Below are 27,120 nucleotides of genomic sequence, written 5' to 3' on the forward strand. Positions count from 1 at the left end.
ATATTTAATGAAAGTGCATTTATTTCAAGTGTTGAGTCAAAACACACTTAAGATCATTCCAAAATCTATCAAATTTATGTTATATAGTTAGGTGTTTTCCTGGATGGCATCTGTTTTAGTGACCTAATGTTTCTTGTGTGTGTCATTTTATTTTATTTTTTTAAAGATAGCTTGTTCTCAGCTGCTTCACCTGGTATAGAAAAAAATGAATGAATTAACGTTTGTTTTTATACCTTTGAGTAATAGTTTTTAACTATTTCAAATCACGTTATTTTTCATTGTATATGATTTGCAAATATTTTTCTCGTGGGATAGAATCAGGATCTACTATGCATAGAACCTTGTCCACATTTTGTAAATATGTAGGTCATTGTCAGATTGTGAATTGCGGCTGTAGAGTGTCTTTTGGCATGTGTGTCACTGTGTCATGTTTCACACTGTGTTTAACAATGAGTGTGTGTGTGTGTGTGTGTGTGTGTGTGTGTGTGTGTGTGTGTGTGTGTGTGTGTGTGTGTGTGTGTGTGTGTGTGTGTGTGTGTGTGTGTGTGTGTGTGTGTGTCCCTTATTGTCGAGTCATCTCCCACGGTCACATGCTTGTCAGAGGGCTAGAGGAGGAAACCCAATCGAGGGGAATGGAAGTTGGGGGAGGGTTTGAAACCTTAGTTGGTACTCAATGGTTGCGAGTGTAGAGTGTGTGTGTGTGTCAGGGCAGAGTGTGTGTGTGTCAGGGCAGAGTGTGCGTGTGTGTTAGGGGGTGTACAGAGCCGAGCCAGTAATACAGAACCAACCAGTCTCCCTCGCTCTCTCTTGCTCTGCTTCTCTCTTCATCCCTTACACACACACTGCCTCTTCCTCTCCCTTACAGACACAATCCCTCTCCCTCTCTCCCTCTCACACACACTCCCTCTCCCTCTTCCTTACATTCACCACTCCCTCTCCCTCTCTCACACACTCCCTCTCCCTCTCACACACACTCCCTCTCCCTCTCCCTTACATTCACCACTCCCCTCTTCTCTGTGTTCTCTCCTTGCCTGTCTGAATTCACAGTGGGTTTTGACTCTGCACTACGATGTCTGCAGTTGCAGGAAGCTCTCTGCAGTGAGCACGCCGAGGTAAGCTCTGTCGGGCTCTCTCTCTCTCACACACACACACACACACACACACACACACACACACACACACACACACACACACACACACACACACACACACACACACACACACACACACACACACTCACACTCCCTCTGTTTGTGGCAGTCGAGTTCATTGTCTCCACTCACCATGATTACGTTGTTGACTGCAAGCTCACAGACACACAGCTCAGACTCCACTCACTTCTGTGACTGTCAGTAAAAAAAAAAAAAGTGTTATTCATTAACTGTAGCATCGTGAATGTTTTTCAAGTAGAGATTTGCTCCAGTTATGCTTGTTATGCTGCGGTTGAAGCCCCTCGCTGTACCTACACTTACCAGGAGAGTTGCTCTGGATAAAGGAAATTATTTAAATGTATGCATCGCCATCCCCTTATTCCCTTAAACTCTGCTGTCTTTCTCATTTTGGGTTTCGGTGTGAAGAAGAAGAAATGTCCTCTGTCCTTTGTAAATACAAGCCTCTAATAAGCAGTTGTAATGTTATCGTGTCACATAGGGAGACACAGAGGAGGGTTTTGTTAGAGTTTGGCGTGTCATTGTGTGTGAATCTGTCGCGCATGCAAGGAATTGGAGGGAGGGAGGGAGGGGGGGGGGGGGGGGTGTTCCTATCTGTTGAGTGAAGTGAAAGAAGAATAAGAAAAAATGGGAAGTGTTCCTGTATTTTTATGACTGTTTCCTGTTGGACGGTAAAACAGAATTCTCTCCGTTTTGTACCTATGAGCTCCAGCTGACTAGCTTGAGTCTGCATGAACTTTTTTGTTGAGTGAGGAGGGATTTTTTTCTTCTCTGCCATTAACACACACAACATGTACTGAGGGGGATGCGATGAAAAATCATGTCCTTATGCAGCTTTCAGTTTGTACTGAGCTCTCAATGTAGTCTTTGTCTTGTGAGGTAACACCTGTCTCTTTCGTTTCTATACATTTTCCACCAATCCCTCTATTTGTCTCTCTCTTTCTCTCTTTGAGAGGAGAGGAATGATAAGGTCTTGAGTTACAGATGGTGTCTAACCCATGATATCGGCTATTTACGGAGACTTCCAACGTTACACCTGTGTAAAGCCACATTGTGTCTTACTTCAGCAAAGGGAAATCGTTGTGAATGATAATGACCAAATCAAATGTTATTTGTCACATGCGCCGAATACAACAGGTGTAGACCTTACAGTGAAATGCTTACTGACAAACCCTTAACCAAAAATACAGTTTTAATTTAAAAAATACCTGCTAAGTAAAAAAGAAAATGTGTGGGGGCACCGGTCATTCGAGGTAATTGAGGTAATATGTACATGTAGGTGCCCAACATGTAGGTAGAGTTATTAAAGTGACTATGCATAGATAATAACGACAGAGAGTAGCAGCAGCGTAGAAGGGAGGGGGGGAATGCAAATAGTCTGGGTAGCCATTTGATTAGTTGTTCAGGAGTGTTATGGCTTTGGGGGTAGAAGCTGTTTAGAAGCCTCTTGGACCTAGACTTGGCGCTCCGGTACCACTTGCCGGGCTGTAGCAGAGAGAACAGTCTATGACTTGGGTGGCTGGAGTCATTGACAATTTTTAGGGCCTTCCTCTGACACCGCCTGGTATAGAGGTCCTGGATGGCAGGAAGCTTGGCCCCGGTGATGTACTGGGCCGTTCGCACTACCCTCTGTAGTGCCTTGCGGCCGAGCAGTTGCCATACCAGCCAGTGATGCAACCCGTCAGGATGCTCTCGATGGTGCAGCTGTAGAACCTTTTGAGGATCTGAGGACCCATGCCAAATCTTTTCAATCTCCTGAGGGGGAATAGGTTTTGTCGTGCCCTCTTCACAACTGTCTTGGTGTGCTTGGACCATGTTAGTTTGTTGGTGATGTGAACACCAAGGAACTTGAAGCTCTCAACCTGCTCCACTGCAGCCCCGTTGATGAGAATGGAGGCGTGCTCGGTCCTCCTTTTCCTGTAGTCCACAATCATCTCCTTTGTCTCGATCACGTTGAGGGAGAGGTTGTTGTCCTTGCACCACACGACCAGGTCTCTGACCTCCTCCCTATAGGCTGTCTGGTCATTGTCGGTGATCAGGCCTACCACTGTTGTGCTATCGGCAAACTTAATGATGGTGTTGGAGTCGTGCCTGGCCATGCAGTCATGAGTCAACAGGGAGTACAAGAGGGGACTGAGCACGCACCCCTGAGGGGCCCCCGTGTTGAGGATCAGCGTGGTGGATGTGTTGTTACCTACCCTTACCACCTGGGAGGGCCCGTCAGGAAGTCCAGGATCCAGTTGCAGAGGGAGGTGTTTAGTCCCAGGGTCCTTAGCTTATTGATGAGCTTTGAGGGGACTATGGTGTTGAACACTGAGCTGTAGTCAATGAATAACATTCTCACATAGATGTTCCTTTTGTCCAGGTGTGAAAGGGCAGTGTGGAGTGCAATAGAGATGGCATCATCTGTGGATCTGTTGGGGCGGTATGTAAATTGTAGTGGGTTAAGGGTTTCTGGGATAATGGTGTTGATGTGAGCCAATGACCAGCCTTTCAAAGCACTTCATGGCTACCGATGTGAGTGCTACGGGTCGTTAGTCATTTAGGCAGGTTACCTTGGTGTTCTTGGGCACAGGGACTATGTTGGTATTACAGACTCGGATAGGGAGAGGTTGAAAATGTCAGTGAAGACACTTGCCAGTTGGTCAGCGCATGCTCGGAGTTCACGTCCTGGTAAGCCGTCTCGCCCTGCGGCCTTGTGAATGTTGACCTGTTTAAAGGTCTTACTCACATTGGCTACGGAGAGCGTGATCACACAGTCGTCCGGAACAGCTGATGCTCTCATGCATGTTTCAGTGTTACTTGCCTCGAAGCGAGTATAGAAGTAATTCAGCTCGTCTGGTAGGCTCATGTCACTTCCCTTTCTAGTCTATAGACATACTAGCGTCTAGCCTCTAATTTTTGAAAATACAAACCTCTTATCTTACAAAGTTAATCTTGCCGTTATAGAATATGCTCAAATATTATAATCTAGGACCAGGTCCCTCCCCCTGTCCATGTAATTAGGATCTAAAGGGCAAAACTGGACTAGCACTCCACCTCTGAGACACTTTGAGAACACCGGCCAAGGTTACACAAACCAAAAACAAAATCAATTTTAAGCATATTTTATAACGGCAAGATTTACTTTATACATTACGTACTTATGTAAATAAGGTATTTCAGTTTTTCTTTTTTATACATTAGCAAACTTTTTTTTTTAAACTTTTTTTTTTGTTGCTTTGTCGTTATGTGGTATTGCGTGTAGATTGATGAGGGGGGGGGGGGGGGATGTAATCAATTTTAGAATAAGGTTGTAACGTAACAAAATGTAGAAAAAGTTTTAGGGTCCGAATGCACTGTAGCCCTATTGGCGCTGATCAAAAGTAATGTACTACATAGAGAATAAGGGGCAGTTTGGGATCCAGCCCAAGTTATTATAGAGGGCAAGCTAGGCCAGTCAGCTAGCTCTGATCAACTTTGACCAAACCAGGCAATGTCAATTACTCAAGATGGTGGGAATGACATGTACTGCAGACCTTATGAGGTCATGACCTTATTTTGCCAACACTATTGACCTCTATTTTGACTGGATGATGATGGGCAACGGCGTAGACCAGAGAAACACTTTGAATGAACGAGAAGGAAATGAATGGAATAGAATAGAGTTTCTAAGAGTGGTTCTCATCTGCAACCATCAAAGCAGTTGTGCTTTTCAATCCATTGCACTCATATTTAGGCCATTTTACATTCGCATCAGGGCTCACAATCCGATAGTAAGTCTGCCCCAGAGTGCCTGAATATTAGATGTGGTTTGCTGCTGAGTCACTGTCCTCTGTTACCTTGAGTCATACTGGTAAAGGAGAGGAGCCGGGGAGAAGAGAACAAAAATATATTATTCTGCGGTTTTCTATTTTCACTTCTCTTTTGTAGGCCTTCTCAGGTGTCATACATACTGACATATACTGTATACAGTGATCCCTCGCCACTTCGCGGTTCACTTATCGCGGATTCGCTATTTCGCGGATTTTCATAATGCATTTTTTTTTTTTTTTTTGTGCATTGTGCTCTGCATTCTGATTCGCTAAAAACTCACTCCCGCTTCTTGTATCAAAACATGCTACGAATTGTGCTATCATTTTGTCGTCTCGTGCAGTTATGTGTACGTACATAAAACAGCTTGGCAAATTTACATTAAGTTGGCCAGGAAGGAAGGAAGGACTAACGCTTGGTCGCTTAGCAACCATGGTGCGAATGGCCACTGAACTTAAGCGAGTAGCTGAGGAATGGGACCCTTTGATGAGCCGTTCATTACAGTTCTCCAACGTAATCGATGGTGGCATGTCGGTGTACAAGGATCTTTTTGCAAAGAAGAAAAAAGAGCGACAACAGCTGCCTATCACTATGTTCTTCTCCCGAACAAACACACCTGCACCGCGGGCTTCAGAAGAAGAGAACACTGCAGAGCGCAGTCAGGATGCAGCGGCCCAGTCTGAAGAGCAGTGAAACGGCCTACACGTGAGTCACTGTATTTGTATACATGTAATAGTTGCTAATTGTAAAAAAAAAAAAAGTTTTCTATTTCGCGGATTTCACTTATCGCGGGTCATTTTCGGAACGTAACCCCCGCGATAAACGAGGGATTACTGTATATGCTATTTAGTTGAATATAAGCCTTCTCAGGTGTCAAACATACTGAAATATATATGGTTCTATATATGCTATTTAGTTGAATATAAGCCTTCTCAGGTGTCATACATACTGAAATATACTGTATATATGCTATTTAGTTGAATATAAGCCTTCTCGGGTGTCATACATACTAAAACATTTTGTTACGTTTACAGCCTTATTCTAAAATGTATTAAAAAAAAATGTTGCTCATCAATCTACACACAATACCCCATAATTACAAAGCAACAACAGGTTTTTAGAAATTTTTGCAAACGTATTAAAAATTAAAAACAGAAATACCTTATTTACATAAGTATTCAGACCCTTTGCTATGAGACTCAAAAATAAGCTCAGGTGCATCCTGTTTCCATTGATCATCCTTGAGATGTTTCAACAACTTGATTGGAGTCCACCTGTGGTAAATTCAATTGATTGGACATGATTTGAAAAGGCACTCACCTGTCTATATAAGGTCCCACAGTTGACAGTGTATGTCAGAGCAACAACTAAGCCATGAGGTCGAAGGAATTATCTGTGGAGCTCAGAGACAGGATTGTGTCGAGATCTGGGGAAGGGTACCAAAAAATGTCTGCAGCATTGAAGGTCCCCAAGAACACAATGGCCTCCATCATTCTTAAATGGGAAAAGTTTGGAACCACCAAGACTCTTCCTTGAGCTAGCCATCCAGCCAAACTGAGCAATCGGGGGATAAGGGGTTTGTTCAGGAAGGTGCGGAGATGGAGATGGGAGAACCTTCCAAAAGGACAACCATCCCTGCAGCACTCCACCAATCAGGCTTTTATGGTAGAGTGGCCAGACGGAAGCCATTCCTCAGTAGAAAGCACATGACAGCCCACTTGGAGTTTCGCAAAAGGCACCTAAAGAACTCAGACAATGAGAAATAAGATTCTCTGGTCTGATGAAACCAAAATTGAACTCTTTGGCCTGAATGCCAAGCGTCACGTCTGGAGGAAACCTGGGACCAATCCCTATGGTGAAGCATGTGGGTGGCAGCATCATGCTGTGGGGATGTTTTTCAGCGGCAGGGACTGGAAGACTCGTCAGGATCGAGGGAAAGATGAACGGTTAACCTTGATGAAAACTTGTACCAGAGTGCTCAGGACCTCAGAATGGGGTGAAGTTTCACCTTCCAACAGGACAACGACCCTAAGCACACAACCAAGACAATGCCGGAGTGGCTTCGGGACAAGTCTCTGAATGTCCTTGAGTGGCCCAGCCAGAGCCCGGACTTGAACCCGATCTAACATCTCTGGAGGGACCTGAAAACAGCTGTGCAGTGACGCTCCCCATCCAACCTGACAGAGCTTGAGAGGATCTGCAGAGAAGAATGGGAGAAACTCCCCAAGTACACTTGTGCCAAGCTTGTAGCATCATACCCAAGAAGACTCTTGAGGCTGTAATCACTGCCAAAGGTGCTTCAATAAAGTACTGAGTAAAGTGTCTGAATACTTATGTAAATGTGATATTTCAGTTTTTTGTGGATTTGTCGAATTGTTTTTCTTTTTAATGCGTTTGAGCCAATCACTTGTGTTGTGACAAGGTAGGGGTGGTACACAGAATATAGCCCTATTTGGTAAAAGACCAAGTCCATATTATGGCAAGGACAGCTCAAATAAGCAAAGAGAAATGACAGTCCATCAGTACCTTTAGACATGAAGGTCAGTCAATATGGAAAATTGCAAGAACTTTGAAAGTTTCTTCAAGTGCAGTTCAAAAACCATCAAGCACTATGATGAAACTGGCTCTCATGAGGACTGCCACAGGAAAGGAAGACCCAGAGTTACCTCTGCTGCAGAGGATAAGTTCATTAGAGTTACAAGCCTCAGAAATTGCAGCCCAAATAAATGCTTCACAGAGTTCAAGTAACAGACACATCTCAACATCAACTACTCAGAGGAGACTGCGTGAATCAGTCCTTCATGGTCAAATTGCTGAAAAGAAACCACTACTAAAGGACACCAATAAGAAGAAGAGACTTTCTTGGGCCAAGAAACACGAGCAATGGACATTAGACTGGTGGAAATCTGTCCTTTGGTCTGATGGTACCAAATTTGAGATTTTTGGTTCCAACCGCCGTTTCTTTGTGAGATGCCGAGTAGGTGAACGGATTATCTCCGCATGTGTGGTTCCCACCGTGAAGCATGGAGGAGGAGGTATGATGTGTGGGTGTGCTTTGCTGGTGACACTGTCAGGGATTTATTTATAATTCAAAGCACACTCAACCAGCATGGCTACCACAGCATTCTGCAGCGATACGCCATTTATTCTGGTTTGCGCTTAGTGGGACTATCATTAGGTCAATCATGACCAAAACCACCCGCCACCTGAACAGCTTCTTCCCGCGCGCTTCACCAGCCGGCCACCTGGTCCATGATGGTCTTCTCGTTCATGGACTTTGCACTATCATCCTAGAACTGTACATTGCTCTTTTGCACTCTCTGCACATTCTTGTATGCACCTACCAATTTGCACTCTTCCCACGGACTGACTCTTACATATATATTTTTCCCATTACACATAATTCTTAAAAAATGTATTGTTTATACACATTGCACATGCCAAATTTATAGCTTAGTTTATAGTTTTACAGTTTAGTCTGTAGTTTTTAGTGTATTCCAGTTATTGTGTATATTCACCAGGCCAAATTCCTGGTACATGCAAATGTAAGGTGATTCTTAACTGTAAAGGAAGAAGTAAAAAACAGCACACTGGTTTACAACCTGGACTCAGGGGTAGACGTAACATAGTAAATGTAAGGTGATTCTTAACTGTAAAGGAAGAAGTAAAAAACAGCACACTGGTTTACAACCTGGACTCAGGGGTAGACGTAACATAGTAAATGTAAATCTATCTCCCTCCATTTATAATGATATGTTATGTTTTGTATGGTTGGTATTAATTTGTGCATTTCTATCATCTATTTCATATGTTAAGAAGTACAAGTTCTACAGCTGTACCATAGAGAGCATCCTGACCGGTTGCATCACCGCCTGGTATGGAAACTGCTCGGCGTCTGACTGTAAGACATACAGCCCAGTATATCACTGGGGGCCAAATTTCCTGCTGTCCAGGACCTATATACTAGGCGGTGTCAGAGGAAGGCCCCGAAAATTTTCAAAGACTCCAGTCTCCTGAGTGGCACAGTGGTCTAAGACACTGCATCTCAGTGCTAGAGGTGTCACTACAGACCCTGGTTTGTTTCCAGGCTGTATCACAACCTGCCGTGATTGGGAGTCCCATAGGGTGGCGCACAATTGGCCCAGCGTTGTAGGGGTTAGGATTTGGCCGGGGTAGACCGTCATTGTAAATAAGAATTTGTTCTTAACTGACTTGCCTACTTAAATAAAGGTTAAATTAAAAAACCAAAGTCATAGACTGTTCTCTCTACTACTGCATGACAAGCAGTACCAGAGCGTCAAGTCTAGGTCCAAAAGGCTCCTTAACAGCTTCTACCCCCAAGCCATAAGACTGCTGAACAATTAATCAAATGGCCACCTGGACTATTTTCACTTTAACCCTACCTACATGTACAAATTCCCTCGACTAACCTGTACCCCCGCATATTGACTCAGTACTGCTACCCCCTGTATATAACCTCGTTATTGTTATTTTATTCTGTTACTTTTTATATTCTATTACTTTTTTACTTTAGTTTATTTAGTAAATATTTTCATTAAGGGCTTGTAAGGAAGCATTTCATGGTATCCCTGTTGTATTCGGCACATGTGACAAATACAATTTGATTTGAATTGCAATTTGTACAATATGTTACGAATTTGCAATAAGTATGATATGTTACAAATTCATTTTTTTGTGGCTACCGTTAGCTAGGTGACTAACGCTTACGTTACCTAGGCTAAGGGGTTAGGGTTAAGGTTAGGATTTAGGTTAAAGGGTTAAGGTTAGGTGAAGGGTTAGCTAACATGCTAAGTAGTTGCAAAGTTGCTAATTAGCAAAAGTTGTCCGTGATGATATTCGAACAGGCAACCTTTGGGTTGCTAGATGTTCGTGTTTTACGCCAACTAATCCACCCGAACAACCCCCCTCCTTTCATTTTTACGTTAAGTAACCTTCTTGTCTTATGTAACCATACCAAACGTAACATATCATACTAATTTGAGAGTCCCGGATTTATATTTTCTAGTCTATGAGATCAGGCTTGCCGTCTTACCATCATGCCCTAAAATCTAAAGTAGAGTCCCTCCTGGCCTATCAAATATCTTCAGAGTACACGTCACTTTCCAACAACCTTATGTTCTGTGAATGGCTACAGTGCCAAAACTTTGATCAAGTCTGACCAAACACGTGTAGCTAGGGTCTTCTATCCATACGCTCACTAGTGTTGCATAAACAATCATCTTTTCACACACACATTTTTAACCCCATAATCCCTGGCAGGTTGCCTAACATGGACCGTGTGTAGCGCTTTGCTTCAGTAACACGGACCACCGCTTACAAATCCACACCATGGATTGACCTTAACATTCCACCGACCCACATCAACAACAAAGGCAAGAGTAGGTACAACGTGGTAATCTCCTTCATCCCTTTTGCCATTCTCATTGTTTAAATGCTGGCTGGCGAATCTGGAGCTTTTTTCCACTAAGCGCTTTTATTATTGATTTTATATTATTAATATCTGATTTATCCTTGATCCAGCAATGCTGTCCGGAGGCTTCGTATGGAGGGTGTGACATAATTGCAGAGCCTCCAGAGGCTTGCAGAGGCCAAATGGAGCTCTGTACGACGATACGGTGCGCCTCACAATGTTTTGTAACAATGCGGAGAGCTCCGTATAGTTCCGTATAGCTCCGCATTGACATGATTGGTTGACGGTAGGTGAGGGCGGGAGGTCCTGTATAAACACAAACTCACTTCCTTGACAACTTCCTTCACAACAGCCCTGCTCTGCTCCGCGAAGCGCAAGAAGAATGAAAGCCCTGACTTCTACAGAGGCCCTATCACAATAAATGCTGTACGGCCCATTGCAAAAGTCAGATTGACCGTGCAGAGTCTTTTAGCTTTTTTGCATCTATGAGGGAGGAGGTGGTGCCAGGGGTTGAGGGTCCTCGCCAGAAATAACCATGGTCCCTTTGTGTAGACTTCTGATGTCTCATTTATCAACCGTGCATACATTTCTCACTAAATTCTGGCGTACGTGGAGATTCTAGGGTTTACCTGCGTTACAAATTATTGGGATTTATCACTGTTGCACGCAACATATACGCATGTTTTCATTGATAAATCAGAAACACAGACAGTATTTGTGCGCTCATGGACTAGCATTACAACCCCACCTGCAAAACGCCCTCTATTCACCTTTTATGGTAACAAAAACGCCCTCTATTCACCTTTTATGGTAACAAAAACGCCCTCTATTCACCTTTTATGGTAACAAAAACGCCCTCTATTCACCTTTTATGGTAACAAAAACGCCCTCTATTCACCTTTTATGGTAACAAAAACGCCCTCTATTCACCTTTTATGGTAACAAAAACGCCCTCTATTCACCTTTTATGGTAACAAAAACGCCCTCTATTCACCTTTTATGGTAACAAAAACGCCCTCTATTCACCTTTTATGGTAACAAAAACGCCCTCTATTCACCTTTTATGGTAACAAAAACGCCCTCTATTCACCTTTTATGGTAACAAAAACGCCCTCTATTCACCTTTTATGGTAACAAAAACGCCCTCTATTCACCTTTTATGGTAACAAAAACGCCCTCTATTCACCTTTTATGGTAACAAAAACGACCTCTATTCACCTTTTATGGTAACAAAAACGCCCTCTATTCACCTTTTATGGTAACAAAAACGCCCTCTATTCACCTTTTATGGTAACAAAAACGCCCTCTATTCACCTTTTATGGTAACAAAAACGCCCTCATTTGCTGTACGATTTGTAGATGTTGGAACTGGGCCATGATAGTTCCTAAAAGAGAAGCGCAATGGCAAGTTTGATCACATTTCTGTAAAAGTGTGGGCAGAATGTGTTCATTTTTTGCAGTGACTTTTTCAAACTTAAAATGCATGCCGCCTATAGCGAGTGCCAAAACACTGGCCGTGCATTCTGCAACATTGATTGATTGTCTATTTGAGCCATTTAAAAGTAAATGCTTCAGCCATCACTTTTATACAGAAGATGAATTGTTGTTCAGTATTTTGTTATCAATACATAGTGTTTTATATCTTCTGCCTTGGTGGCTCCGAGATTTAATAGCCTATGATGTCGTGCTCCTACTGCACAGCATTACTGTAGCCTACCCATACTGTCAAATATTTTAAGTAGGCTACCGGTCTATTTACTTTTGAGCATGCTTGGCTATTGAGGGATGGCTAAATGGTAGCATAATATTTATCCTGCAATATATTATTTAGGCCTGTATAATAAAAGTAAAATAAACATATTAGGCTCCATGCTTCTCTGAGATCTCCTTACTAAATGTAAATGCCTTTCTGTTATCATTAGGCCCACATTTAATTTTTTTTATTTTTATTAATCTACCATTATTAGATTTCCTGTGCATCAAACCACCTCCATTTCTCCTAAGGGGACAATACAATGGATTAACCAGCATGGTCTGAGGTATACTTGGAGATGTGCACACTTTGCTGGGAAAACTGGGGCATGCTGGGTTTAGAGTCTTTTTTTGTGTGCACACACCTTTTGATAAATGAGGCCCCTTGCTCTCTGGGGCTTTAAACAGTCAAAAATAGGTCGTCAGAGATGTCAACACTTCACTTAACGCTGACATGTGCAGTATGATGCAGTTACATTGCATTGTAAAACGTGTTATAAGAATACCACTTTTTTTTAACTGAAAATTCTTAGCGAAACCTCATTATAACTGAATTTTTGTGTGTTCAAAAGAGGTTAACAGCCCCTGCCGTGGGTTCTCCAGAGGGGACTAGAAGTAAAGTCAGCTGGAAATACTTTTATGTCTTCTATAGTGTTCTTTATGATACAGAATCAGTGTGCCGGGAGCAGTATCGATTTGATATCAGGGAGGGATGGGTCATGATTTAGTCCTCAGATGGCTCTCTTCCACTTTAATGAAATGAAGGTTGAACTGAAAGGGATGATAACATAATCAGAGACAGACTGACACAAACACAGACTGCTTCTGTATGTAGGAGTAATATTGAGACTTATGTCATCCCCTTATTGCTCTCTTACGTGTGTGTGTGTGTGTGTGTGTGTGTGTGTGTGTGTGTGTGTGTGTGTGTGTGTGTGTGTGTGTGTGTGTGTGTGTGTGTGTGTGTGTGTGTGTGTGTGTGTGTGTGTGTGTGTGTGTGTGTGTGTGTGTGTGTGTGCGTGTGAAAGGGATGATAACATAATCAGAGACAGACTGACACACACACAGACTGCTTCTGTATGTAGGAGTAATATTGAGACATGTCGTCCCCTTATTGCTCTCTTACGTGTGTGTGTGTGTTAGTGTGTGCGTGTGTGTGTGTGTGTGTGCTAGTGTGTGCATGTGTGTGTGTGCGTGTGAAAGGGATGATAACGTAATCAGAGACAGACTGACACACACACACACAGACTGCTTCTGTATGTAGGAGTAATATTGAGACTTACAGTATGTCGTCCCCTTATTGCTCTCTTACGTGTGTGTGTGTGTGTTAGTGTGTGCGTGTGTGTGTGCGTGTGTGTGTGTGTGTGTGTGTGTGTGTGTGTGTGTGTGTGTGTGTGTGTGTGTGTGTGTGTGTGTGTGTGTGTGTGTGTGTGTGTGTGTGTGTGTGTGTGTGTGTGTGTGTGTGTGTGTGTGTGTGTGCATGCGTATTTGTGTGAGTCTGCCTGCTTCTGTGTCCTAGTCTTTGAGGGCTTTCAGAGTTACCCGCTTCACCATAAGATGGATAATTAAAGATGAAAGTCGTACCTCAAGCAAATGCAAACACTCTGTAGTGAGTGACGACAACATCCGCACATGAATTATGCTGTGTAATGAACTCCCCCCGTGACATCACATGATTCAGCACGTATCTGTACTGTGGATCCACCACCCCTACTCCAATATAATAATGTATGATTATCACATGTTATACATACATAATATATAAGTATCATATCATTCCCAACCAGGAAGTGTCAGAGGATACCTTTAATGAACATCCTCCATCCCGTTTCTCCTCCCCAGTTTACGGATGTACTATTTCCGAAGGCAGTAACCTTGCAGCAGTGACCTTGTTGATGTAAACCGTACTGACACTCTTATACTCCAGTGGTGAGACGGAGTATATACACTTATCACTTGAAGGAAGAGAGGGGTACATCTCAATAGTCTGAGGTGATGCCCTCTCAGTTCAGTAGATGTAACGGGTCAGGGATGAGGGATGATGAGGAGAGGAATCACCCTGTAGACTATTGAGATGCATCCATAGGAAGATATGGATATGGAGATATGGGTTCCATTTGGATTATACAAAAGTGAGAGAAACTTTAAACGAGACAAACATAATGTCAATACTTGACCTGAATTTGCATAGCATCACAATAATGGTGTGGAAAATGCTGACTGTGTCAATTTACTTACTGAAATTATTTGGGTTATACATTCGGGGGATTTCCAAGTGGACGATATGGCAACCCCACTATCTGACCACAGGCCAGGACAGGTTTTCTGCTTCCTCTCCTCATCCCTCATTCCTGACCCGTTACATCTACTGAACAGAGAGGGCATCACCTCAGACTATTGAGATAGTGGCAACCCCCACTATCTGACCACGGCCAGGACACAATCTGCCAACCCTGACCCTCAAGCGCTGCGTTGGGATGTTCCTGCGTGTCTGAACGTCATCGAAGGGAAATTTGTCAAGATATTGTCCTGTTATCTAAATACCGGGTACCAATCTGGCAACCCTGACCCTTAGTCGCTGCTTCTAAAAAGCATACACAGACTCATGATAACTGCTATATGTTATTCTCTGTTGAGGAAAAACTCTCCAACTAACAGAGAAGCTCTACACTGTTTTAAGTGTTTATGAATGTTATCTCACTTCTATCAGACATGCGAAGCAGTAAGTGAACTCGGTCAGTGTTATTGGGCTGGCACTCGCACCATTGTTTGGCGGTAATGTGACCAACTGTGCTTGGACACGGGTCAGCTTGGCACCACTGTACTGTTAGCCCACTGAGCTAAGGCCTAGGCATTCGCTCGGGGAGCTAATGTAAGTCTTCAGATCTCAGGCAAAGTTACTCATCACGTAAACCAGGTGGCCACTACCATAATAGACCATGGTAACACCAGCTAAGACCATGGTAACACCAGCTAAGACCATGGTAACACCAGCTAAGACCATGGTAACACCAGCTAAGACCATGGTAACACCAGCTAAGACCATGGTAACACCAGCTAAGACCATGGTAACACCAGCTAAGACCATGGTAACACCAGCTAAGTGTTACAAGATGCTGCCTGTCCAGCTGAATGGATTTTATCCCTCTGGAAAAATACAGCCATTGGATGTTGTGGTCTTGCCAAGGTGGATACATCCTAATCTCGTCTAACCCATTCAGAACAAGTCAATGCTTAGCAGTGTTTTCATGATGAAGCTATCACACAGGTTTTCATTATGAAGCTATCACACATGTTTTCATAATGAAACTATCACACGTTTTCATTTTAAAAAATACGCTCCCATAAACTCAGTGCTAGAGAGATTGATTGCTGTTGCTTTTTTGCCGCTGTGTTGGCCCCATTTGGAATCACAATACTGTGATTGGCGCAGCGGTCTAAGGCACTGCATCTCAGCTGTAGAGGCATCACTAAAGACCCTGGTTCGATCTCGGGCTGTATTACAACCGGCCGTGATCGGGAGTCCCATAGGGCGGCGCACAATTGGCACAGCGTCGTACGGGTTAGTGGAGGGTTTGGCCTGGGGTAGGCCGTCATTGTAAAATAAGAATTTGTTCTTAATTGACATGTTAAATAAAAGTTAAAAAATTACATCTTGTTGTTCACTCATAAGGGGTTGTCTGTAACGATGTGCGCTGAGAGTCGGGAAGCAAGTTCAGGGAGTGAGTATTTTAATAAATAAACACAACGTAATACAAAATAAGAAACACGAACAACGCACAGACATGAAACACGAACAGAAACATCTGCGGAAGGAACCAAAGGGAGTGACATATATAGGGAAGGTAATCCAGGGAAGTGATGGAGTCCAGGTGTGCGTAACGATGGTGACAGGTGTGCGCCATAACGAGCAGCCTGGTGACCTAGAGGCCGGAGAGGGAGCACACGTGATATTGTCTCATGGTCGATATGGTAAAGCCTTTAATATGGTTAGGGTCAGGACCCTGTGACCTGTCCAGGAAAAACCCTAACCCTACTTATAACTGTTATATTATTATTTTGTTAGGGCCCGACCTTTACCCTGTTCTGGTGACGTGGCCCTAAGTGTGTAAATGATATTGTGACAATTGACATTGCATATGTCATTATTATGGATTTATAATCACTATGTAGGAAGTACAATGAAGATGTTCATTGATATAATTTAAATCACTACCCAAATTAAAATGTGCATGATTGAAGAAAAAAAAGAGTGACTTAATTTACCAATATTAAATTTGATCAAGACGAACAATACAATTCCTGTCCTTTTTTTGTTGTTGCAGGTTATGCTTCTCAAAAGTCCTCTGTTGAGTCAGAAACAGAGTGAAAAGGGCTAAGGACTGCGTCACAACATACTGCCCTGACCTCGTGACCCCGCACGGAGCCATGAGTAACCCTAAGGATGCCAGCGACACCAACGTCGCCACCAACACCAAGACCGCGGTCACGTCAGCTGTGAGTTTAAAACTTTACACATTAGTTACTCTAGACCAGGGTTTCCCCAAACTCGGTCCTTGGTGACCCCAAGGGGTTCACGTTTTGGTTTTTGTCCCTAGCACTACACAGCTGACTCAAATTATCAACTAATCATCAAGCTTTGATCATTTGAATGAGCTGTATAATGTTAGGTCACAAAACAAAACATGCACCCCTTGTGGTCCCGAGGACCGAGTTTGGGAAACGGTGTTCTACACACACATTATTTGACATTTATTTATGTATTTATTTGTTGGTGTTTTTACTTATTGGTCAGGTAATGCTTACATTTCACCCAGTAGTACCTGTAAAGCCAATTTCATGCTCTATTACAAATGAATCAAAAACCAAAACCAACTACCACCCTCATTTGTATGGCTGTTTGTTGAGACTGTTCCGCTGTGTCGTGACCCCAACGAGTAAATGTGGTTGAAGTGACATCATTACAACCATTATGACATCATTTCAATCAGTTTTGCCTGCTGGGGACATGAGCCAAACCCCACTAACTAAGACCCAGTTTTGCCTGCTGGGGAAATGAGCCAAACCCGACTAACTAAGACCCAGTTTTGCCTGCTGGGACATGAGCTAAACCCCACTAACTAAGACCCAGTTTTGCCTGCTGGGACATGAGCTAAACCCCGCTAGCTAAGACCCAGTTTTGCCTGCTGGGACATGAGCTAAACCCCGCTAGTTAAGACCCAGTTTTGCCTGCTGGGACATGAGCTAAACCCCGCTAGCTAAGACCCAGTTTTGCCTGCTGGGACATGAGCTAAACCCCGCTAGCTAAGACCCAGTTTTGCCTGCTGGGACATGAGCTAAACCCCGCTAGCTAAGACCCAGTTTTGCCTGCTGGGACATGAGCTAAACCACTAAGACCCATGAAGTGTTTCATTTTTTTGGCACTGTTGGCTAGTTCCTCTCAGACATGGGTGATATGTGGTGGTACGACGCCCACACGCCAGCATTCCTGCCTAGATTTACTTATTAATACCAGCTTTGACTTAACCCCAATGCTCATATCGGGGGTGGGAGGGAGTGCTTGTGGGTGGGCGGTTAAGGTGGTCGTGATGACGCTTGCGTGACTGGGAGTATGTGTGTGTGTGTGTGTGTGTGTGTGTCTGATGAATGCAATTTCCTCCCAACACCCCCCTCTTGTCCGTTTTGATCTTTGAGGGCTGGTTGCTCTCGGTCAAACAATAGACAGCCCAAAGAATTGCAGCCCAAAGAAACACCTTTCATTACTATGGCAACCTGACGCACCTGTCAATCACTGCTGGGGTTGGTGGGGCATTACCACTCACTGGCCTTTAGCAAGGTTTTGTTTATCTTTTCTCATCGCTGCAACTCCCCAACGGGCTCGGGAGAGGCGAAGGTTGAGTCATGCGTACTTCGAAACATGACCCGCCAAACCGCGTTCCTTAACACCCGCTCGCTTAACCCGGAAGCCAGCTGTACCAATGTGTCGGAGGAAATACCGTTCAACTGACAACCGAAGTCAGCCTGCAGGCGCCTGGCCTGCCACGAAGAGTCGCTAGAGCGCGATGAGCCAAGTATATCCCCCCCGGCACAAACGCTGGGCCAATTGTGCGCCGCCCTATGGGACTCCTGGCCAGTAATGACAGAGGCTGTAGTGGCGCCGCAACACTGCAATGCAGTGCCTAAGACCGCTGCACCACTCGGGAGGCCAGAATTGAACTTTCAAAGACTGTGTGGAATACACTGCGTATATCAAACTTTAGGAACACCTTCCTGATATTGAGTTGCACCCCCTTTTTGCCCTCAGAACAGCCTGAGTTCATCGGGGCATGGACTCTACAAGGTGTCGAAAGCGTTCCACAGGGATGCTGGCCTATTTTGACTCCAATGCTTCCCACAGTTGTGTCAAGTTGGCTGGATGTCCTTTGATACACACGGGAAACTGATGAGCGTGAAAAACCCAGCAGCGTTGCAGTTCTTTAAAAAATCCAATTATTTACCCCTTTTTCATGCTATCCAATTGGTAGTTACAGTCTTGTTGCATCGCTGCAACTCCCATACGGACTCAAGGTCGAGAGCCGTGCGTCCTCTGAAACACAACCCAACCAAGCCTCACTGCTTCTTGACACATTGCCCACTTAACCCAGAAGTCAGCCGCAACAATGTGTCGGAGGAAACACCGTACACCTGGCGACCGTGTCAGCATGCACTGCGCCCAGCCCGCCACAGGAGTCGCTAGTACGCGGTGGAACAAGGACATCCCTGCCTTGCCAAGCACTCCTCTAACCCGGATGACACTGGGCCAATTGTGCGCCGCCACATGGGTTGCCGGCTGCGACAGAGCCTGGACTCGAACCCATAATCTCTAGTGGCACTGCATCGCAGTGCCTTAGACCACTGCGCCACTCAGGAGGCCCAGCACTACAGTGCTTGACAGACCGGTGTGCCTATCATCTACTACCATACCCCATTCAAAGGAACTTAAATATTTTGTCTTGCCCATTCACCCTCTGAATGGCACACATACTTAATCCATGTCTCAATTGTTTCAAGGCTTTAAAAAATCCTTATTTAACCTGTCTCCTTCCCTTCCTCTACCCTGATTGACGTGGATTTAACAAGTGACATCAATAAGGGATCATATCTTTCACCTGGATTCACCTGGTCAGTCTCTGTCATACTCGGTATATTGACTCATGTATTCATTAAATCAAGTCACAATGTCGTCCTACCAACAGTAGCCTCTATGGATACTGATTCTATAGCCAGCAGAGTACCTCACAGAGTATCTCATTAACTTAAACAAAAACATGTTTTAATGTGTGTGTCAGTGTGAGAAAAAAAATGGTCTTGTGTGTAAAATTACAAAATAATTAAAAGCTAGAGGTTTTCCAGAGCTCTAGTAATTGAACCAATGTTGTCGTTCACTCACTGTCCGTGAGTCTGTGTTCTTCAAGGAGTTACACATTAGCCGGGCTTAATGTCAGTGTTGGTGCTTGACTGGGAATGACAGTATTACCATACATCTATTTTGTCTAGGTGTTTTATGTTCCTTGTGAGGTGTGTGTTTGATTGAGAGTCACAGTTTGTTTGTCTAGTGTGTGTGTGTGTGTGTGTGTGTGTGTGTGTGTGTGTGTGTGTGTGTGTGTGTGTGTGTGTGTGTGTGTGTGTGTGTGTGTGTGTGTGCTCTGCATGCGTAGAACCCCAAGGCGGCCTGGTAATCTGCACAGAGATTACCTGCAGTCCCAAATGGCACCCTATTCCCTATATAGTGCACTACTTTTAACTAGAGCCCAATGGGCACTGGACAAAAGTACTGCACTATATAGGAAATAATGTGCCATTTGGGACTCCGGCTATGAATCTTATACGGGGTCATTTATGTCACCGGACAAGGTCTACTTCCTGTCTGGACGGACTACTCTTGTCATGTGACCAGAGGCGTTCCAAAAAACTGCCCAAACGTAGCTTTTCCCTGCTATTTTAGATTGCCCTTTTTGTTGTAATGCTCGTCATGAGCAGCTAGCGTCCTTTCGCTACGTGACTGTGACAGATAGCTGATGCTACATGGACTTCCTGCTTGAAATCAAGGTGAGTGCCCTGTGGGCTGTTCCAGACAGCTGGATCAATGAGTTACCGGCTAACTGTTCAAAATTACTAGCAACTTAATATTTAAAAAAAAATATAGACCAAAAAATGTACAAGGTATAATTGATTCGACAACCAATATCCAAATATAGCTTTCTTAATCAACCAGAAAATCTAGATTTATAACCCACAGGACACACGCTGGTTGAATCAATGTTGTTTCCACGTCAGTTCAAATAAGTGACGTTGAACCAACGTGGAAAAGACGTTGAATTGACGTCTGAGCCCAGTGGGATGTGTCTGTTTATCAGAGTTAGCTGACTAACTTAATAATTCTATGGATGTAGCCATCGGGGTGAACAACGTTGACAGAGGGAACAATAACAGTGTTCTTTCATTAAATGATTTAACTGAAACGGTTTAATAAGTAATTTCTACAAATTATTGAATGGACTTGGCACACCATCAATTCCTGATCATATGTGGAGTGGAAAAGAAAAGATTCGACAAGAAAATCACCTTGAAAATATTATATTCAACACAGTTTTGATTTCATTCTATTAAATGATTTAATCATTGCACAATTATTTATTTGTCCAGACCAGCTGTACTGAGCCCGCAATGTGATGCCAAATTCCTGTTTATATAAAACATTGATTTGCTGTTTCCAGTGAAAAATGTTGTTTCCAACCTTTAAAGCTCATACACAGTGGTCTAATCACTAAGGACTGTAGTTTAGTGAGACTCAAGGTCTCCTCCCCTACAAATGGATAACTGGATAACATACTGTAACTGGGCAAAACTGAACGTTTGTTTACAGCAACCTTCAAGATCTTCACAACACACTCATCTCAATCACGACCCAGCTAAAATCACTCAATCACTGTGAACATCACAGTAAAGACAAAAATCTATTCTAAGAATAAGTACAGTGGGGAGAACAAGTATTTGATACACTGCCGATTTTGCAGGTTTTCCTACTTACAAAGCATGTAGAGGTCTGTAATTTTTATCATAGGTACACTTCAACTGTGAGAGACGGAATCTAAAACAAAAATCCAGAAAATCACATTGTATGATTTTTAAATAATTAATTTGCATTTTATTGCATGACATAAGTATTTGATCACCTACCAACCAGTAAGAATTCCGGCTCTCACAGACCTGTTAGTTTTTCTTTAAGAAGCCCTCCTGTTCTCCACTCATTACCTGTATTAACTGCACCTGTTTGAACTCGTTACCTGTATAAAAGACACCTGTCCACACACTCAATCAAACAGATTCCAACCTCTCCACAATGGCCAAGACCAGAGAGCTGTGTAAGGACATCAGGGATAAAATTGTAGACCTGCACAAGGCTGGGATGGGCTACAGGACAATAGCCAAGCAGCTTGGTGAGAAGGCAACAACTGTTGGCACAATTATTAGAAAATGGAAGAAGTTCAAGATGACGGTCAATCACCCTCGGTCTGGGGCTCCATGCAAGATCTCACCTCGTGGGGCATCAATGATCATGAGGAAGGTGAGGGATCAGCCCAGAACTACACGGCAGGACCTGGTCAATGACCTGAAGAGAGCTGGGACCACAGTCTCAAAGAAAACCATTAGTAACAGACTACGCCGTCATGGATTAAAATCCTGCAGCGCACGCAAGGTCCCCCTGCTTAAGCCAGTGCATGTCCAGGCCTGTCTGAAGTTTGCCAATGACCATCTGGATGATCCAGAGGAGGAATGGGAGAAGGTCATGTGGTCTGATGAGACAAAAATAGAGCTTTTTGGTCTAAATCCACTCGCCGTGTTTGGAGGAAGAAGAAGTATGAGTACAACCCCAAGAACACCATCCCAACCGTGAAGCATGGAGGTGGAAACATCATTCTTTGGGGATGCTTTTCTGCAAAGGGGACAGGACGACTGCACCGTATTGAGGGGAGGATGGATGGGGCCATGTATCGCGAGATCTTGGCCAACAACCTCCTTCCCTCAGTAAGAGCATTGAAGATGGGTCGTGGCTGGGTCTTCCAGCATGACAACGACACGAAACACACAGCCATGGCAACTAAGGAGTGGCTCCGTAAGAAGCATCTCAAGGTCCTGGAGTGGCCTAGCCAGTCTCCAGACCTGAACCCAATAGAAAATCTTTGGAGGGAGCTGAAAGTCCGTATTGCCCAGCGACAGCCCCGAAACCTGAAGGATCTGGAGAAGATCTGTAGGGAGGAGTGGGCCAAAATCCCTGCTGCAGTGTGTGCAAACCTAGTCAAGAACTACAGGAAACGTATGATCTCTGTAATTGCAAACAAAGGTTTCTGTACCAAATATTAAGTTCTGCTTTTCTGATGTATCAAATACTTATGTCATGCAATAAAATGCAAATTAATTACTTAAAAATCATACAATGTGATTTTCTGGATTTTTGTTTTAGATTCCGTCTCTCATAGTTGAAGTGTACCTATGATAAAAATTACAGACCTCTACATGCTTTGTAAGTAGGAAAACCTGCAAAATCGGCAGTGTATCAAATACTTGTTCTCCCCACTGTATATCAGGATAGTTGAACGTGAAGATTACCACAACCCTTCTCAATCAAAAGGGGTTTTAGTCCGTATTTATGTGGTTAACATTGTGTTACAAAAAATGATAACCCGGGAATTGGAATAACATCACGGATTGGACCCCAACACACCGCAGGGGGAGAAAAGGCCACGAAAGATTCAGACGCAGTTACATAACACCACAGCAGACTCTTAAAACCACCTGGGTTTCCCAACACAGCAGGTCAAACCAAATGTCTCTGCCTTTGGTGGGAAAATGAACAGCAACACAGCCTAGAGTTTCAAATCTTAGTGAGCAAAGTAGCTGTTGACTATGCTTTTGATTCATAGGTACATCAGGTATCTGGGGGGTGGCAGATAGCCTACTAGTTAGGGCATTGGGCCAGTAACAGAAAGGTTGCTGGATCGAATCCCCGAGCTGACAAGTTAAAAATCTGCCGTTCTGTCCCTGAACAAGGCAGTTCACCCACTGTTACCCCAGTAGGCTGTCATTGTAAATAAGAATCTGTTCTTAACTGACTTGCCTAGTTAAATAAAGGTTAAATAAAATAAAAACATTAAAGAAATATGCATGTATTCACTAAGATACAAGTTGGGACAACTGTAGGTTACAATATACAACAAATGATGTAGATGCCAGCCAACCAGCGAAATCAAATATATCAAGTTATCACGTGACTGTAGTAGCAGTGCCTGCCTTTCATAAAGGATGGACTATTTATAATACAGAGACAATTCAATAGCAAGTCCCAGGAGGCCATTCCATTTCTATGCTAAATGTAACGCTACACAGCCATTCCTCAGTGTTATAGCTCTCTGGCTTTCTTTAAAACTCCTTCGGGATCGGTGTCCCGTCCACGGGACGGTTGAGCTAACGTAGGCTAATGCGATTAGCATGAGGTTGTAAGTAACAAGAAAACCTCCCAGGACATAGACATATCGGATAGTGTCAGAAAGCTTAAATTCTTGTTAGTCTACTGTCCAATTTACAGTAGCTATTACAGTGAAAGAATACCATGATGTTGTTTGAGGAGATTGCACAATTTTGAACATGAAAAGTTATTCATAAACAAACTAGGCACATTTGGGCAGTCTTGAGACACATTTTTGAACAGAAATGCAATGGTTCATTGGATCAGTCTAAAACTTTGCACATACACTGCTGCCATCTAGTGGCCAACATCTGAATTGCAACTGGGCTGGAATAGTACATTATGGCATTTCTCTTGCATTTCAAAGATGATGGTACAAAAAAATACAAAATAATAGTTTTTTTTGTATTATCTTTTACCGGGTCTATTGTGTTATATTCTCCTACATTCCTTTCACATTTCCACAAACTTCGAAGTGTTTCCTTTCAAATGGTATCAAGAATATGCATATCCTTCCTTCAGGGCCTGAGCTACAGGCAGTTAATGGGGCAGATCCAGCTAATATCATATTTACTTAACTGTAGAAGACTAGTCCATTACAGCTAATATCATATCTACTTAACCAACAGTGCAGTTCAAGAAGAATAAAACATTTACCATGTAGACTAAAATAAAAAGTAATAATAAAAAGTAACACAATAAGAATAACAATAACGAGGCTATATACAGGGGACACCGGTACCGAGTCAGTGTGCGAGGGTACAGGCTAGTTGAGGTAATCTGTACGTGTAGGTGGGTGCGAAGTGACCATGCATAGGTAACAAACAAACAGCGAGTAGCAGCAGTGTGCAAAAGGGATGTGTTTGCTCCATAAAAATAAATACATGTGGTAGTCACCTTACAGTCTGTGGCTTTAAATTGAACCCCAAATAGTGTTGAAATATTTTTCTCGTAGATATTGTATGTAAAAAGAAGGTGTAGGTGAGGTGGGTGACGTTCAAGAGGAGAGTAGAAATTATCAAGCAAAACAAGAGATTAATCCGTGAGCTAGTATTCAACAGATTTAATAGGTTGTTTAAGCAAGAGTTTTTTGACCTCTATTGGAGTCAGGTGTTACTGATTTAAATTAAATGAGACACATTAGTGTGTGTGTGTGTGTGTGCACGCACTGTGATGACTGTTTTTTAATCATTCTTCAGACACTTTTTCTATATGTGTGCTGTAGTATAGTTGTACGATATTAAGATATTTACTTAAGTAGCACTAGTAATTAGGTCTCGTATGATTTGGACTGTTCACTTTTGTGACCTTTTCATAATTGACCTGTAGTATCACTCAGCTGTTTTAAGATTCCCCTGATGCAAGCATCTGAAATGATATTGCAAATGGAAATGTCAAGCTCTGAGCAGATGAAAAATGTGACTGTTGTCCCGTCCCTGAGGAGCTGTGTCATGAAACAAGATGGCTGCTTAATAGGGGACCTGAGGTTAATCCTTTGTGACGTGGAAACGTTTATTGTTGTGAGGATGTGGTCTGTTGATTTATCTTAGGACTCACTGCTCAGAGAGGGCATTGCTGAATCACAGGAAACAACTTTTACTTTCACTCACTGAGTACCTGCCCGAAGGCTGATATACTGTGTGTAGCTATGCTAGCATTAGCTCAATGGTACCATACCTTTTGCATTTGCGATTGTGGCTCTGGTTAGCATTAATATTACGATGACTAACCCTTGCATTTTGGGTATTTGTTTCTCCCCTATAGATTGTGCTATGTGTTTGAGACTATGTTTGATTAAGTCAAACTCGTATTAGCATAGATTGTGGCCTATTTGATAGAGGTTTCTTTTGTCCTGTATTTAAAATAAAATAAAAACTTATGAAGGTAAAATGTCTAAACGACACCAACCTAAGTAACAAAAGGATGCAGGCTTGAGCTCAAACTAAGTGAACCAATGTCTCCTTGACTTTTCCCTTCCTTTTATCTAACCTCGTAGCCTTAACACAAAGAGACAAAACCTCAGAGACACTACTGTTTATGTAGCCATGGGGGTTGCGTTAACCCGAAGGAGGCTAGCCCTGGGCCTGTATTCATAAAGTTCTTCAAATTAGCTGATCTAGGATCATCTGTCCATGTAATATTATTTATTATGATCTAACAGGCAAAAACTCCTACTTTGCGAATATGAACCCTGGCATCGGCGGGGCAATATTTCCCCTGCTACCCAGAGGTGGGCCTCCTCTGAAAACAAACTCTGTTGGATGAACCAAAAGCACGCGAGCCACCAGTGAATCCTTGTGATAACATCCCCTAAGTTCTATCCTTATCAATTACGTCCCACAGGCAGCAGGGGGCTGTAGCCTCCACCCTCAGCCCCGTTGTCAGAACATAAGTCAGTTTACTGTTCATGGGGGTGATCTGGTTCAGTTTCATAGCGTTTCATAACATTTCAAACTGTTTGTTTGAATAGGGACAGATACAATTAAAACATTGACACATTGAATACACAATCAGCCAGAGATGCATTGCATCATGACCCTTTAAGCATATGCTAATGTGCATTGTTGTCTCTAAGATGAGAATGATAGGTTTGTATCTGGTCATCACTGTTTTCTTAAATGGTTTTTATGGAAGTACTTAGTCTCATAATGATGCGGTTGACTTGTTAAGATCTTGATATTGTTTACAGGTTGGAAGTACAGTGCTTGGTTAAATACAGCCTATGAATTTTATATATATTATTTTAGTAGAGGGCAACATTTAAAAACATATTTTTATTTAACTTGGCAAGTCAGTGGCAGACTTTGTTGTTTTGTTACCACTTTACCTGCATTTTATTTTATTTATATATTTTTTTACCTTGATTTAACTAGGCAAGTCAGTTAAAAACTTCTTCAGGATTGGTGGGTCCCCCTGCGGGACGGTTGAGCTAACGTAGGCTAATATGATTAGCATGAGGTTTGTAAGTAACAAGAACATTTCCCAGGACATAGACATATCTGATATTGGCAGAAAGCTTAAATTCTTGTTAATAAATCTTCTTCAGGATGGGTGTGTCCCCGGCGGGATGGTTGAGCGAATGTAGGCTAATGCGATTAGCATGAGGTTGTAAGTAACAAGAACATTTCCCAGGACATAGACATATCTGATATTGGCAGAAAGCTTAAATTCTTGTTAATCTAACTGCACTGTCCAATTTACAGTAGCTATTACAGTGAAAGAATACCATGCTATTGTTTGAGGAGAGTACACCGTTTTGAACATGAAAAGTTATTAATAAACAAATTAGGCACATTTGGGCAGACTTGATACAAAAAATTTAGCAGAAATGCAATGGTTCATTGGATCAGGCTAAAACTTTGCACATACACTGCTGCCATCTAGTGGACAATATCTAAATTGCACCTGTGCCGGAATAATACATTACGGCCTTTCTCTTGCATTTCAAAGATGATGGTACAAAAAAATACAAA

At 43.0% G+C, this 27,120-nt stretch overlaps 1 protein-coding gene across 2 annotated transcripts in view; it reads left to right on the forward strand.

Moving 5' to 3' along the window:
* Positions 1–734: 734 nt before the first annotated feature.
* Positions 735–27,120, forward strand: part of LOC139560273 (anion exchange protein 2-like) — a 55,455-nt gene continuing 29,069 nt past the window's right edge. The window contains exons 1-2 of one of the 2 annotated variants that reach the window (XM_071376905.1): positions 735–1,112; positions 16,467–16,638. In XM_071376905.1, coding sequence (XP_071233006.1) covers positions 16,570–16,638 — 69 coding nt within the window. In that variant the 5' untranslated portion in view covers positions 735–1,112; positions 16,467–16,569. The remainder of the gene's footprint in view (positions 1,113–16,466; positions 16,639–27,120) is intronic. The other variant, XM_071376904.1, reaches the window with a different exon arrangement.

The sequence above is a fragment of the Salvelinus alpinus genome, chromosome 30, assembly GCF_045679555.1.
Source record: "Salvelinus alpinus chromosome 30, SLU_Salpinus.1, whole genome shotgun sequence".
Taxonomy (NCBI): Eukaryota; Metazoa; Chordata; class Actinopteri; order Salmoniformes; family Salmonidae; genus Salvelinus; species Salvelinus alpinus.